The 17,334-nt window shown below is 42.6% G+C and overlaps 1 protein-coding gene across 3 annotated transcripts in view; it reads right to left on the reverse strand.

The window, feature by feature from the left end:
- Positions 1 to 11,411, reverse strand: part of phf2 (PHD finger protein 2) — a 148,934-nt gene extending 137,523 nt beyond the window's left edge. For 2 of the 3 annotated variants that reach the window (XM_041191912.1, XM_041191911.1), the window contains exon 1: positions 10,947 to 11,165. In XM_041191912.1, coding sequence (XP_041047846.1) covers positions 10,947 to 11,044 — 98 coding nt within the window. In that variant the 5' untranslated portion in view covers positions 11,045 to 11,165. Of the gene's footprint in view, positions 1 to 10,946; positions 11,166 to 11,245 lie in introns of those variants that run through there. The other variant, XM_041191913.1, reaches the window with a different exon arrangement.
- Positions 11,412 to 17,334: the final 5,923 nt, after the last annotated feature.

Consider the following 17,334-nt stretch of genomic DNA (forward strand, 5'->3'; position numbering starts at 1 on the left):
GCCTGTTTTCAGCAAAATTCTTCTTGCAATGGTGACACTTTTGGCAGACTTAATGGATCATAGGTTCTACAACAGAATTACTATTTAAACAGTATACTATTGAACCATATAATTCAGACTGCAGTGACAACTAATTTCATCTTTGTTCATGCTGCATGGGAGTAGTGCCATCTATATTTATTACACGACATTCAATACATTTTGTGTGTATTCCCACAATTGGTAAATTTACCTTCGTGCGTGATTACCGCTTCCAAAAGGTACTAGAAATCAATCAAGCTTAATTTTATCTTTTTGTTCAGGTTTATTTTTCTGCTACCTATGTTATCCAAATTGTTGTCATCTTTTGCAATTGTTTTAGATCTCTGTAGGCGATTGTAACTACTGCAATATAAGTTTTCACAGCAGGACTGTGTTACAAAAAGAGAAAGGGAGACATTTTTGTATAGCATGTGTCAATGGATTTTCATCAAGCTGTTTTATACAAATTGATTATATTTGAAAGTGAGTTCTAATACCACTGCACAATACAGTTATTTTAGCAAGCTTGTCTGACCCATGGCCCACGACCCACACCGAGTGCCCGAAGTCCCTCTATGCGGCTCCTGGAGCCAGTGCTCAAAATGCCAGTCAAACGGGTAAGCTGGGGCAGGCAGCTTTGCAAGGAGCTGCTCCTCTCCCACGTTTGCTGCTGATAGGCTCATTAGGGGGTGAGTGAGAGAGTGAATGAGTGTGTGTATGTGTGTGCGTGTGGAGGGGATAGGGGGCAGAGTGACTGAGTGTGTGTTTGTGTGGGGATGTGAGTGTGTGTGTGTTTGTGGGTGTGGGTGTGAGAGAGTGAGTGTGTTTGGTTAGGTGTGGGAGTGAGAAAGTGACTGCCTTACTCGCAGTCTCAGCTTTCTCACTCTCACCACCACACAACACATCCTCATGTCCACTCATACAGTGGGTGAGGGTGAGTGAGTGAGCACCCTGAGATTGGGAGTGAGCCAGGCACACACACCCTGACCCTCTCACACTCTGGCCATTTTTATGCATTACTCTTTTTTTTAAAACTTAACATTTAATTTCTTTATTTTTGCTCAGAAAGTGGTTTATTTTCTTAATATCACAACCTTACTTTTTTGAAATTCAGTTTAACGTTCTGCCAAACCTTATCTTTCTAAAATTTGCTCATCATTTGAGTGAGAAAAAAATGGGCATGTGCTACCCCACCATCCCCTCCAAGCGAAAAGATTGGACAAGCCTGGTTTTCAGAATCTAGAATTTAAAAATACCCCCTTACCAATGATTTTCTACATTCATCTCCTAAGATAATTGACTCATGTTGTGATATGGTTTCACAACAAATTGAACTTTAATGGAAGCTTTAATATAATTAAACATTCTAAAATGTTTCACAAACAGTAAGAGTTTCCTGCTCTTCCAATATTTTTTTCCAATTTGTTATTCTCAATCCCAGACAGTGAATGTTGGCAGGCTATTTATCGCAAAGCCCGATTCTCTCATCACTCAATGTCCACAGGTGCTTTCCACCGGTGGTCATTAGGTCAAGCTCAAGAATCCGCTGATCTGCCCCCTCCCTCACTCAGAGTATTAAGACCAATTGTATCACCTCACAGCTGCCCCAGCAGAGATCAGTTAATTCAGGATGGACGAGGGCTCAGATTTCGTGGCCTGGGTTTTTGCGGCCTGATGAGAACAAATGACACCAGCTATACATTACATTTACATTTTCCCACAGACTTTCAAATAAAAGCACTTGGAATTTGCTCTGATTAAAAGGCCATTTCTGTGCAGCACCCCCTCTCCAGGGGATCTGTGACCTGCATGAACAGGACAAGCAACTGTTACCTCCTTAACCAATCCAATCAAACTGAAAAATCCTTACCAAGGCACACTGAGGTTATTTTGATGCAAGGCTGAGAACAGGCACTAAATGGGTGATGCGCTAATAAGAAATACTGGTTTGAAAATCTGGATTTAACACACGTGCAGGCTCTAAAACAGACATCTGTACGTTTAGCATTCAAACACTGATTAGAGGCAATTTTCCTGGAATGGTATATATAGTCTCCGTACACAAACTTCAACTGTAGGTGCCTGGTAGGCAAGCGGGTTTTGAAGGGACCAAGAGAAAAGGCTTACAGATTCTTGTACATGGGTCTAGAGATCCGGGTAGAGGAGGTCAAAGGAGAAGTGACATCCAGTACCCACAGGGAGGAATGTAAGAATGTGGATGATCAGCCAGGAGAAGACAACTAGGAGCCCTGGTCGAAGCACATGCCTCCAGTGCCACAAAACATTTAAAAACTTGACACGTCTGGTCAAGGTAAGATCCCATCTCACAAAACACTTTACTCAATAAATGTATAACCAGCATCACAACCTCAACATATTGCATCCACACACCCTACACTACAGCATCTTTCACAGGCATTACTCACACCTCACACATCTCACAGCTCGTCACCAATGTGAGGCATCACATATACAGAACACAACTGCTAGTACCTACATTCAAAACCACCATTCTTTGCTCAAAGGAGAAAAACTGACGGACTTTAAAAAAGGCTACTCTGCAGTGATACTACAATGCGGGTAGCCTTAATAAGCAGGGGGTGAGACTTCAGCCCCCTCAGTAGAAGGATGTCCTGCCCTCAAGAGCTGCCAACCAATCTGATTGGCTGGCAGCTCTTGCTGTCCTGGCAGCACCAGAACTCAGTGGTGGGCATTGCTGGAACTGCAAGCAGTCCCACGTAGACGACTTCATGGATCCCGGAGTGAGGTGAGTCCAGGCTTTTTGGGCAGTGAGGGATCGAGAGAGGCCTAGGGAGGGTGGGAGTCACATTTTGGATGCTGAGAGGGGCGGACCACAAAGGTGGGGGTACCATCTTGGGAAAAAGCAGCCTGTCCACACTTGCCCACCTTCTCCCACCAGCCACATTATGGTGTGGGCAGTGTAAGATTTGGGTCAGTCATCTTGTTAACAAGCTCAATTGTCCATTAATGAGTTTTTTAAATTAATGGACAGGCTGCTGATGTCAGTGCTCGCACGACTACCGTATTATGGAAAACCAGCATGTTAATGTTGGGTTCACAAAATGAATTCATCATGCCAGATTTTACACATGCACAGAAGGTTGCAGTTCCCATCTCCACACTTAAAATCCCAGCCAATGTCTCAGCTACCGAGAGGTCTGACCCGCAGAGGATGATTGGGCTGGCTGAGCCGACACCAAGATAGTGGTTTGGGAATGAGGCAGTGGGAACCTCCTGGCCTCCCTTCGGATGACAACATTCCCGGTCCCTCCTTTGACTCCACTCCACCATTGCCCTTGCAGTTGCCTGTTAACCAGTCAGCCCAAATTGCACTTGCCCATGCTGACATGGTGGAGTATGAGGGCCATCATAGCCCACAGCCTCTCAAGGCCTTTGCAGGAGGACATCTAAACCTGCCCTCTTCAGATTCTTAGCAGCCACCCACCTTACCCATTGCTGACACTGGGATTGCATTACATAGAAGCACTACAGTATGCAACAGCATTCATAGTATAGGACCTGATGAACAGTTTGATATTTGTTAGCAGCACCATGTTTTTATTGTTTGCTTTTGCTGCAGATAAAGATTGATTATGGTAATTGGGTGATGGTGGAATTGGTGATCACTTTTCCCATGATCTTCATGGGAAAGTGTTTGAAAGGATTGAGATCAGGTGATGGACCTCCTGTTGGATCCTCATTCATGCAAGGGAAAGCAAAATTGATGATGGAGGACATCTCTCAAAAGCACTCTTCAATTAGATTGCTGCTGGTGTCCTTCCTGGGTGTGTTCAAACAAGCTAGGTGATGAATGATAGAACGCCAAAGTCTAGTCTTTATACACTTCCAAGCTTTTATTTACTGAGACACATATTACATTTCATGCACCTCCAACCAGCCACCCCTCTTTCAGCCTGCTTATAAATATGAGCACAAGTGAGTCCCCAATTAATACCCACCACAATATACTTAACATCCAATTGACATATAGTTAATAGTGCAGGCTATCTACCCGAAACATCTGGTGCACATCCTGATCTCACTCCTTTTCTTTCTCCTCTTCTTGTGGCTCCTGAGGTTTCCTGGTGGTAGCAATTGGTCTCTAATAATTGCCAGATTGTGGACCATGCGATTCCTCAGCCCTTCGCAGTCCAGTATTGCAGGACGCCTCCTGACTGGCCAAGGCATCTAAACCTCTGGTGCTGACTGGCTCTCGTAGTACCAGTACTCAGCAGGTGTCTGGGATTGCTCTCAGGGAAGCCATGAGCCATAAAATCAGAGGGGATCCCTAGTCACCTAGAAGCCAGCCACACAATTGCATTGCAGTTCAAAGGCCTGTGGAACAGGTTACTGCCTTATTATAAACACAGCATGACACCTTCCTGGATACAGGCATCATGATGCTCTGTCGGCAGTTGCATTTGAGCTGCACAATGAGGGAATGGAATCCCTGCATATTCCTGAACACCCTTAAGTTTAAATGAGGGGTTCACATGGCTAAATGTGTGCAAACAAAAACTCCCTGGTTCACGGGAATCCTATAAACCTGCCAAATCTTCAGCAACGGGGTGTGATAAATAGCCATTCCTCAGTGTATAAAGCTACTGCAATCTCCTCTACAAAAGTGCACGAAGAGTTGTGACGTGTGACTGATAACGCCTCCAGAAGTTTCCAGCAGCATAAAAAGTAAGTGCTATTGTGATCTTGACTGGAGATTGACTGACTATATTACATTTCAAGAAATCTTTTGAGGCACAACAGGAGACTTTCTGGGACGCTTTGCAAAGACTTTGCCAACACTATCAACATTTTTCCCAGAAGTTCCAGAAATACAGGCCTGGCTATGCTGCACAGTCTTAGCAAAGCAGAACCTCCTCAAGCACTGATTTTGGGACATGTGAATGTAGTAGTAGTGCTCTCCAAAGACCCTGGGTAGATAAGGCCTCTTGCCTTCCTCGCCTGCAGCTGCTGCACTGTCTGGCCTCATCTCTTGCTCCCATCCCTCAGACAGATTAAGGGGCCCCCCAGCAAGATGCTTATGACCATGCACTTCCTATCTGCTGGTGACTCCTACAAGGTGTTCTATAAGGCAGAGTGGTACAGCACTCACTCTTTTTAGGGTAAATCCTGAGAGAATTTCCAGTAAAATATTGATAGAGTGTTGACAAAGACTTTGCAAAGTGTCCTGGTGTCTCTCAAAAGTCCTTTGAAACACAGGCCAGGATTTTCCGATTCAAATTCCCACCCGCAGTCAACAGGCTTTTGGCTGGTCTGTCAAATATTCTGTCCCACCCATGATTCCCATCATGGGCGGGACCAGAAAATCCTGGACACAGTGTAGTCAGTTAATCTCCAGCAATAAGTGATTACTGAAAGCTGAACTTTCAGTAGCATCCAAAATCTTCAGCAATTACTTTTTTAAACTCCTGTTCATCTGGTCCCTGTTAAAGACATCATTACTTTCAGCATTACCCATCCAAAAATGATGCAGTCTCTTTAATGTTCCATACAAACAGGTAACTTAACTGTCAGTCAGCCACCCTTAGCAATCCTCCAAGTGGCCATTCCTAGCATGCACTTCAACTCTTTTACTAGTCTAGCATTCTGGCTAAATTGGAGTTGCAGCTCAAGATCACACCTTGAGCCCTACAGCACTTAAAGAATCTGGGGAAAATTGCCCCCTCAATGTCAGTTAGTTAATTCAATGCTAAATAATGCACAGAAAGTAAACTAAAGAGGGGGAAAGGAAGATGAGAGAGAGATGAAAGACAAAGAAAAAGCTTTTTAAATTTTATTTTTTTATCTCCAAAAGTAATAATAATCTGAAGGAATGACACTGCACACTAATAAAAGTTAATTTTCAGAGATAGAGAGGTTATTTGGCAATGATTAAGACATAGTACACCTTTTAAAATTTGCTGATGCAAGAATAGGCAAGCCATAACTTTTTCTGGCAGGTTTAGTGGGTATCTATCATAAAAGTAGAGCAATTTGATGCCCTTCCATGTATTTGAATGGTGAGTCTCTTGGCAAAATACTGGTTTAGTACAGCTGCCAAAGGAGCAGGGCAACATGGACATCAAATGCCAGATTTTTGTGTTTAACTGCAAGTGTAGATGCTAGAAGATGCTGTCTGATTTACATATTAATAACAGCTTCACCATTATTCTTGCCACAAAATCTGGGCCATACTATCTTTCTAGTCCAGATGGATGAGTTTTACACTAGCTCAGTACTAAGAGAGCTCCTAGGAAAAGAGCTTCAATTTTTAACACACTGTCAACAATGTTGCACTCTACTTTTAAACAGTTTGCATTTACAATTACATTTTCATTACTATCAGTAACAACTAAACTGAACGTAACAGTTCAATGTCAGTGGACAAGAGGCATTAGGGCTGACTTCAACATTTCGTCTGAAGGTAAATTTAATGAGCTTATTTTTGAAGAATTTACTATAAGTAACACACAGATAATTGTGTGTATATAATACATAAAGAATTTCAGGAGGAGAGTTCACACAAAAATTTTGGTACAAAATATAAAATATCGGCCAGACAGGAAACAAAGGATTAATGCTGATAGAAATTTCTCAAGTTGGAGAAAGGTTGGAAGCAGTATACCTCTGGGACCGGTGCTGGACAACATTCATTCTCAATGTAGAGATGACATAAACTTGGGCATGGGGAACATTTCATGATTTGATGACGTATATGGGGTTTGGTTCACACTGAAGCGAGTTCTAAATTACTACAGAATGACAATAAAACAGGTTAGCAGAATGGGTCAGCAGGCATCATATGAAATTAAATTTGGAGAAATGTGAGGTATTACATTTTGGGAAAAAAACAAAGAACGGAGTATGTCCTTGATGGAAAGAAAAGCAAAAGGTATGGGTGAACAGAGACACCTTGGAGTTCAAATACATAATTCCTTAAAAATGTAAGTTAAGGCAGATAAAACTATCAAAATGTCAATACCTTTTTAAGTTTAAAAATAGAAACAGCACAAGAGCAAAGAGGTAGTGATAAATTTCTATAAGGCAGTAGTTAGGTCACAGTTGGGCTACTGTATGTAGTTTTGGCGCCTACTTTGGAAAGGCATTAATGTCTTAAGGAATCTAGAGCATATGTTCGCCAGCATGATCCCAAGAATGGGAAGCTAGTTATAAGGAGTTACCAAGATCATTTTCCATGGAACAGAGGAAATTAAGAAGCAATTTGGTAGACATTTTTAAATTATTAAGGATTTTGATAGGATAAACAGAGAAAGGCTATTTCCTCGGACGTCAACATTGGTGGGGGGGGTGTGGTCATTAATCTAAAATTGTCACAAGAATGAAAAGAGGAGACAAGAGGAGTTTATTTATACCTAATTTGTTAAAGAATGAAGTGCTTTGCACAGGGAGTAGTTAAGGCTAATATCATTGCACCTTTTTTGGCCAAAGTGGATAAATATCTGAAGCAGATGATAATATAGGTCAATGGGAAGGGAATAGGGCAGTAGAATTAGTTTTGGATTTTTCTAGCAAAGATCTGATGCAGACATGATGAAACCAAATAGCCTCTCCCATAATATAAACTTCTTTAGTACCACAATGCTATTGTCTCCACTACTAAAGGTGGGCAGAGGTAATGTTTACACCACATTTGTTAACTTATTAATGATATATCTCAAAATCTAATTGACAGATTTCAACAAAACTTGGTTCATAAATAGGGTGAGGCCCAAGAAAGAACTGATTAGTTTTTGGCAAAGATGCAACTGCTGGAATTTTTTAAAAGATCCGTTAACATGGGGAGATAGGGTGAAGTGAATTTATCTTTTAGAATGCTGACATTGTTTTAGAACGTAGTGGTTTTCATTATGGTGCAATTTGTCACAGCTGTCAAAATATGAGCAGAGTTTTCAAAGCGGGTTGTTGGATGTGAATTAGCCTGAATTCCTCAGTGAGATGGAAGCTCTTAATAAAAAGATTTCTTTTTTCAGCTTTGTAGTCACAGAGCATCAGCCAGGTAGGAAAAAGCCTCAGGGATGAGCTGCATAATTGCAATAACCTTGAGTTTACACAGTGTCACAAAGGTATGTGCTCCGAGTGCCCTCATCACTTGTTGGTACTATGCATTACTGTACAACGTTTTATATCATCCAGGGCAATTTACCTATTTGTATTTAATATACTTATACTTATACATTATTATAAGACTAATCAAAAAAAAGTTTTAAAATTCATTCGATTGGATTTTGTAATAGCACAAAGGGTATCTCATTTTTAAGTGTGATTGCAACCACTGAGCCCATTTTAAACTTGTTCCAAATTGACACAACAACATGAGAATGTAAGAGGCACTATGACATGAGTACGCTTGTCTTTAAGTCCAGCGCTTCCCAACTTCAATGTTAACTATGAAAGGTGTTTTATTGTAATCCTACCAGATGAAAAAGTGCAAAAGGTAGTGACTTTTAGAAGAACTGCTCATTGACATTTATGCTGAAGTCAAAAACACTTGGAGATCTAATTTACACTTTGGGCACAATCAGTGAAATGGGCGCAGTTTTGAAAAGATTTTTTTTCCCCCAGGTTTTCAATGAAGTTAATTTACATATTTACAAAATCCGCCATACATTCAGGCAGCATTTTAAAGTATAATTTTTAAAAATGTTTTAGTTTTAAAAAAATTCCTTGCTATATATTTAAGGGTGGTAATTAGGTGCAGTGTGATTAATACAGCTGAAAACAGGTTTAATAACAAAAAGTGTCAATTCATTACCTGTGAATAACCCAATTTTAAATGACAGAAAATAATATTTAAAAAATTATACAGAAACATTTCTAATAGTCACTTTTCTAGTAAATTTAACAACATGGTAGTGTAGTTCCACTGCTGCCAAAACTTCAGTCAGTGCAGACACAATGGGCCAAATGGCCTCCTTCTACACCGTAACCATTCTGAATCCATGAAATAAATTTTCATTCTCAAGCTTTTAAATCCTTCCTTGCACCCAAAAGAACCAACTTAATTTTGGAGTACTACTTATGGGTTTATAACTCACTTAAGTCAATGCTGCTTAGAAATAGTCGCAACTTTAAGAGACTTGGCAATTATTGTCCAAAGAAAATACAGTTAGATTCAGCTGTAGTCAGGGGTATTATAAAGTTATACCGCTTTAAGATTTGCTGACTTGCTCTTCAGTCAATTATAAAAATATATCCACAAAATCTTACTAAATTTATAAGAGAATAAAACAGCTTATGATTGAGTTTTTTGACTGTGAAACAGATCCATGTACTTGCTTTTGAATATTAACGATCATGCTTTGACTATCACAGGTGTTCTCTGTCATACTTTAACCGCACTCGTAAAATGTCTACACAGATTTCAAAATTAAAAATACTGAAACACATCTGCTGACATCTTTAATTGATTTTAAATGTGGTATGAGCTAAAAGTGATAGAAAATGAAAAAATTATTCTGATTTTTAAAAAATTATTCTTCTCTAATCAGGCCTTTTTTGAAGCTGTTTGTAACAAAAGGCTGTCAAGTGTTGCATGAGTGAGCCACAGGTTGGGTAATCCTCTGATAGTCCTTTCAATCAGTGAAGCACTTATTACCTGACAGTCCCACCGAGGTTGAACTCATTGTGGAGTAAGTGGAGGGCAGAACCCCAACTTCAAGGTACAGTGAGTTGACATATCTCCATTCTGTATCTAACAGTGCCCTACCCATGAAATATCTCAAATTTATAACCAAAGAATCGATTTTTCTCTAAAAGCTACAGCAATTTAATATTTCAAACACTAGGCCAAAGGTTTGTGGGGGTGGAGAGGGCCGAAATTATATTTTAAACTGACCGAAAACCTTGAAATAGTATGTGTAACCTCTATTTCACACAATATGATGAGCGCCAAAAACTTCCAAAAACTTTCTTAGCTGATGATCTACGTTTCTGAAAAGTATTTAAGAAAGAAAGATTTCAAACTCACACTGTACAAACCGCCAGGACCAAACTCAAAATTTGATTTTCCTTTGTGCAGCGGATGGAGACAAATAGATTCCTGGCGTCTTTACACACACAAAACTAAAGCTTTCAGGTGGCATTTAATTTGAAATTTAACCGACACTTAACACCCGAAATCCATTTTGTCTTAAAAACGACTTTAAAAAAAAACAAGGAATTAAGAAACGTCAGCAAAAGGCTGACACTTTTACAGTAACCGCACGTGGAAATACTATAAATAAAACGCAAGTAAAATGTCAATATTGACGTCTGCCACATTAGGTCCCGCTTATTTTATCAATTTAAACAAAAGCGGGAATCGTCCCCAAGGCAGAGTTCGCAGATAAATCACTAAATGCTGCTCCAAAATATCCCACCAGTTCGTCGAAAGCAGAATCGAAGCGTCTTTTCACTTGGAAAACATATGGCAAACACATTTACATCGGGCCAAAAAAAATGTTCCAACCTTTTTTTTTTATTTCGGGATATTTTAAGGATCACTGATCACAAACAAAACATGGGGAAACACCTTAAACGACACTAGTACAATAATGTGAGCAACTACCAACACCCCCCACCCCCCATTCACCACCAACCCCCCCCCCCCCCCCCCCCCCAAAAAAAAATTCCCTGCAAACAACTGGGGGCCGCTCAGAAAGGCGAATATTTACACAATGACAAATAGCTTCTGTCACCCAGAGAGAAGAAAACCGTCTGGAGCACCGCCTTCTTCCTCAGGCCTCGCTCGCTTCTTGTAAAACTGTCGCCACAGTCAATAGACTGTACAGTTCCCCCCCCCCCCCCTTCTCCCGCCAACACTTCGCAGCCCAACACCCGAACCCGGGGCAACTAAAGCACAAAGAGGGGGGGGGGGGGAGGGTGGTAAGGAAAAGCTGCCTTTTTACCTGCCGTGAAACCAGTCTTTGCACGCATCGCATTCAATCATAAATCGAGTTACGTCGTAAGGTAACCGACAGATGCAGTAGACTGGTACAGTCGCCATGTTAGCTGGCTCCAGAATGAGAGCAAAGCGCCTTCTTCCCGCACACAGCAATTCTTGCAAATGTTTCCTCTTCCCCCTCTGTGTTTCTGCGATGTTGGGTGCACGTTTATAGTTTTGGGGATTTTTCTCTCCCCCCCACCCCCCTGCCCTCCCCCCTTGTTTCCTCTTTCCTCCCTCCCTCCCAACATACACACACACAACCTTCCTCCTGAAGTTGTTCACATCGTCTCTAAGCTGCGGCTCCGGGCACAATGCGCTCTCCCTCTGCCGCTGCCTGACAGTTGTATACTGTACGGAGCAGACTGTATCCTTTCATTGCTAAATTACGTCAGGCACTCGCTGGCTCCAAGAGCTTCAACACTATTGTAACCAGCCCATCGACATTGAGCAGCCAGCTCCCCACCTCCCCCCACTACAATGTAACAACAGCCTGCTTCGGCGGCTCCCCATCAAACTTCAAAGGAGAGAAGTGGGGACAGCAAAGCGCACCTTTTTTTTTGCTTTAAAAGTTGTCCCTAAATGTGTAACTGTATCCGCGCTGTACATACAACCACAATCCCTGGCCCTCTCTTCGAAGCTGTTACTTACTACATGTTACAGAAAAAAAAAGTATTGTTAAGCGCATAGGGGAAATGAATTTTAAAATTGTAAGTTATGTTCAAAAGAACATTAAAAGGTTATTGAAAGAACATGTCACCACGCCACGTTATTCCCTTTTTGGGCAAAGTAATTTAGAAGACGAATTCTATATTCACGCTCCAGAACAAATCATATTTGGAAAAAAATAATGTATAGCAGTACAGTAATTTGGATACATACAACTGAGCTCAATACTGAATTGTAATCCAGGATCTAATATTTTTATCACATCTGTAAATTCTTTAAATTTCTACCTATATCACACCAGCTCTACTGCATTCAGCACAGCAGTTAAATTGATTAACGGAAATATTTATTATAAAGAACAAACGATTGTTCTAAGTTTAAAGGTGCATTTACACTATTCAACACTATTCAATTTTCAATGAGACAGTTGTGTGTTTACATTATGCAGCTCCTGTCTGGTTGGAAGTGTGGAAGAACTATTCTCACCAAGAGTGAGATCTGTAGGGTGTTTGGACTCTTGTGCACAGAGGGTTCTCCCAATTGTTCGAGATGAAACAATTTAAAAAGTGGTAAGGTGAGAATGTCTGCTCTTTAAAGAGTTGTTAGATTTAGAAGGTGACTTGTGGACAGTTTATAAAACAGGTTTAACATCATAATCCGATTCACTCTCAGTGTTGTATCACAGCAAATCAGTGTGAGAATAATTTCCAGGGAATATTACTCTGCTTCACTCTAGAGTCCTGGCTCTGAATTTACAGTGGAACAGTGATGTGTAATGAAATTATTCCACACCAATGCTAAAACTACAGTATCAATAAAGCATTAATTTAGCTTTGGAGTACTGATCACATTTATAAACCACTTAAAATCCCCTTTTGGTATGTTACATGATCAGGAACATTCAATTGAATTAACAAAAAGATCAAACTGAAAATTCTAGAAATCTGAAATAAAATCAGAAAATGCTGCAAGTACTCAGCAGGGCAGCCCGCAACTGAAAGAGAAAGACAGAACAATGTTCTGGGGAGAATCCCTCAAATAAACAAACCATTAACCCATTCAATTTCTGCAAAAGTAAAATACAGCAGATGTTTGAAATCTGAAATAAACATGCTGAAAATACTCAGGAAGTCAGAGAGCATCTATGAAGAAAGGACATCCACCTGAAACATTAATTGTTTCTCTCTCCACAGATGCTGCCTGACCAACTGAATTTCTGACTTATAATTAAATACTAGACAGGAGATCACGCGTGCAATTTTCTTAGGTTAGAATGTGTTGGCTTGGAAATTTTATCGTGTGTTACCCACTTTCCAGACATAAATTCGGCTCCTGAGGGTCTAATAGAGCCAAAAATGCATGGCACGCTATATTGGATTGGGCTGCTCTAGAGACAATTGATGGAGTTGATTATAACATTTAAATGATTTGCTGACAATACAAAACTAGGTAGAAATGTAAGCTGTGAGAAGGACACAGAGAGACTGCAAGGAGATATGGACAGGTTAAGTGAGTGGGCAACAGGCTGGCAGATGGAGTATAATGTGGGTAAGTGTGAGGTGATTCATACTTTGGTTGTAAGGATAGAAAAGCAGAATATTTTTTGAAAGATGTGGAACTTCTAAATGTTGATGGTCAGAAAGACCTGGGTGTGTCCATACAAGGAACACAAAGTTAACATGCAGGTACAGCAAGCAATTAAGAAGGCAAATGGCAAGTTGTCCTTTATTGCAAGGGGATTGGAATTTGTAAATAAATAAGTCTTGCCACAGTTGGCTTTGGTGAGACCCCATCTGCAATACTCTGTAACTTTGGCCTCCATATATAGGGAAGGATAATCTTGCAATGGAGGCGGTACAGCAAAGGTTCAATAGATTGGTACCTGAGTGAGAAGGTCATCCTATGAGGCTGAGTAAACTGGGTCGATATTCTCTGGGGTTTGGAAGAACGAGAGACAAATTAGATTCGGAAAGGGTTTGATAGGGTGGATGCTGAGAGGTTGTTTGTGCTGGCCGAGGAATCTCAAACTTGGGGCACAGTCTTAGGATAAGGGGTCGACCACTTAGGGCTGAGATGTGGAGAAATTACTTCACTCAAAGAGTTGTGAATCTTTGGAATTCTCTACCCAAGATGGTTGTGAATGCCCAACCATTAAGTACATTTAAGGCTGGGATAGAAGGATTTTTGGTCTCTCAGGGAATCAAGAAATGTGGAGAGCAGGTGGGAAAATCTGTTGAAACCCAAAATCAGCCATGATCATATTGAATGACAGAGCAGGCTTGACTGACCAAATGGTCTGCGCCTGCTCCTATTTCTTCACCCAGTCATGGGTGATCTGGCAGATCTGCCTTTTGGACTAGAGAAGGAGGTGAAGATGACGTGAGAGATCATCGGAGCAGTCGGGCAATGAGGCCCTGCACACAAGGACATATTCACAATGTGCAGAGAGCACATACCTCATGCCTTAGCTTCACTTTGAAATAACAGGTATAAGTAAGACATGTGTGTTTCACCAAGAAGACTATGATAGAGATGTGTCATCCACTGCAACCACAACTGGAACTCCATTCCAGGGTATGGATCTTGTGGCTGGCAACATCACTGTGGCTCTTAACTTTTATGCCCTAGGGTTATTACAGGATGCAGAAGGTAACACATGACATCTCACAGTTTTCTGTGCACTGCTCCATTAGGGAGGTTGCCAATGTACATATATAACATTAACCATGGACAGAGTGAAGCAAAATGAGAGGGTTGGGGGACGATGAGGTGGGAAGCAATGGAAGGAGATGAGGTCAGTGACTGTTCAGTGCTGGGGCTATGGTCCAGAGGAGAGATAGGAGGAAGTGTTGGAAGTTGACGTACTGCCTCTAGAAGGTGTTTGCCAGACAACAGGTATCTCCAGGACATAAAACGTTTCTCGGATTGCTGTTCCCGTCACATTCTGAAATCCACACTCAGTGCCATGCGCCGCCATATGAACACACTCGACCTCTCCCTCCAGCAGCACCGCCGTACCCTTTTTCAAAGCTGCGCGTGCCCCCAGTTTCATTTTATCCTTCGGCTCATCCGATGCCTCAACAAGAAACTTTTTCTCTTTCTCTCAAGTGCTAAGGAACACAAGCTCCAACAACTCATCGACACCAACACCCATCTAGGACCCTCCACCCCTGCCTGTCCCTCCGTCCCCACCCCATCTTCCAATCCCAACCCTAGCCGTGTATTCACTATACCCCCTGACCTTCCCCTCTCCGATGCTGAACGTTCAGTGCTCAGCAAAGGACTTAGTTTCATACCCTTACGCCCTCACCTCAATGAATTTCGGGCTCGGCATGATGCTGAACTCTTCTTCCGCCGTCTTCGTCTCCGGGCTAACTTCTTTGGGCAGGAGTCCTCTCCCAGTTCAATGGATCCTTTTACCCATCTCCAATATTCTCCCTCCACCTGGACCCCTCCCTCTGGATTCTTACCTTCTCTTGATCTTTTCATTGAGAACTGTCGGCGCGACATTTGTCGTCTCAATTTCTCTACTCCTCTCACCCATTCTAACCTGTCTCTCTCTGAACTTACTGCACTCCATTCTCTCAGGTCCAACCCTGACATTGTCATCAAACCCGCTGACAAGGGTGGTGCTGTTGTTGTCTGGCGCACTGACCTCTACCTCGCGGAGGCTGAGCGTCAACTCGCAGACACTTCCTCCTACCTCTCCCTGGACCATGACCCCACCACTGAACATCAAGCCATTGTTTCCAGGACTGTCACTGACCTCATCTCCTCTGGGGATCTCCCTCCCACAGCTTCCAACCTGACAGTCGCCCAACCTCGGACGGCCTGCTTCTATCTCCTACCCAAAATCCACAAACAGAACTGCCCCGGTAGACCGATCGTCTCAGCTTGCTCCTGCCCCACAGAACTCATTTCTCGTTATCTTGACTCCCTTCTCTCTGCCCTTGTCCAGTCCCTTCCCACCTACATCCGTGATTCCTCTGACACCTTACGTCACATCAACAATTTCCAGTTCCCTGGCCCCAACCGCTTCCTCTTCACCATGCAAGTCCAATCCCTCTACTCCTCCATCCCCCACCAGGATGGTCTGAGGGCCCTTAGCTTCTTCCTCGAACAGAGGCCCGAACAATCCCCATCCACCACTACTCTCCTCCGTCTGGCTGAACTTGTTCTCACGCTGAACAATTTCTCCTTCAACTCCTCTCACTTCCTCCAAATAAAAGATGTGGCTATGGGTACCCGCATGGGCCCCAGCTATGCCTGTCTCTTTATGGGGTATGTGGAACATTCCTTGTTCCAGTCCTACTCCGGCCCCCTTCCACAACTCTTTCTCCGGTACATCGATGATTACTTCGGTGCCGCTTCATGCTCTCGTCGGGACTTGGAAAAATTTATTAATTTTGCTTCCAATCTCCACCCCTCCATCATTTTTACGTGTTCCATCTCTGACACTTCCCTTCCCTTCCTTGACCTCTCTGTCTCAATCTCTGGTGATAGACTGTCCACCAATATCCATTACAAACCCACCGACTCCCACAGCTATCTCGACTACAGCTCCTCACACCCCGCTTCCTGTAAGGACTCCATCCCATTCTCTCAGTTCCTTCACCTCCATCGCATCTGTTCCGATGATGCTACATTCAAAAACAGTTCCTCTGACATATCCTCCTTCTTCCTTAACCGAGGTTTTCCACCCACGGTCGTTGACAGGGCCCTCAACCATGTCCGGCCCATCTCCCGTGCATCCGCCCTCACGCCTCTCCTCCCTCCCAGAAACATGATAGAGTCCCCCTTGTCCTCACTTATCACCCCACCAGCCTCCGCATTCAAAGGATCATCCTCCGCCATTTCCGCCAACTCCAGCATGATGCCACCACCAAACACATCTTCCCTTCACCCCCCCTATCGGCATTCCGTAGGGATCGCTCCCTCCGGGACACCCTGGTCCACTCCTCCATCACCCCCTACTCCTCAACCCCCTCCTATGGCACCACCCCATGCCCACGCAAAAGATGCAACACCTGTCCCTTCACTTCCTCTCTCCTCACCGTCCAAGGACCCAAACACTCCTTTCAAGTGAAGCAGCATTTCACTTGCATTTCCCCCAACTTAGTCTACTGCATTCGTTGCTCCCAATGTGGTCTCCTCTACATTGGAGAGACCAAACGTAAACTGGGCGACCGCTTTGCAGAACACCTGCGGTCTGTCCGCAAGAATGCCCCAAACCTCCCTGTCGCTTGCCATTTTAACACTCCACCCTGCTCTCTTGCCCACATGTCTGTGCTTGGCTTGCTGCATTGTTCCAGTGAAGCCCAACTCAAACTGGAGGAACAACACCTCATCTTCCGACTAGGCACTTTACAGCCTTCCGGACTGAATATTGAATTCAATAACTTTAGGTCATGAGCTCCCTCCCCCATCCCCACCCCCTTTCTGTTTCCCCCTTCCTTTTTTTTTTCCAATAAATTATATAGATTTTCCTTTTCCCACCTATTTCCATTATTTTTAAAAAATTTTAAAAATCTTTTATGGTCTCCCCACCCCCACTAGAGCTATACCTTGAGTGACCTACCATCCATTCTTAATTAGCACATTCATTTAGATAATATCACCAACTTTAACTTTAACACCTATGTGTTCTTTTGTTCTATTGTTGTTGACATCTTTTGATGATCTGC

This window comes from Carcharodon carcharias, chromosome 7 (genome assembly GCF_017639515.1).
Source record: "Carcharodon carcharias isolate sCarCar2 chromosome 7, sCarCar2.pri, whole genome shotgun sequence".
NCBI classification, from domain to species: domain Eukaryota; kingdom Metazoa; phylum Chordata; class Chondrichthyes; order Lamniformes; family Lamnidae; genus Carcharodon; species Carcharodon carcharias.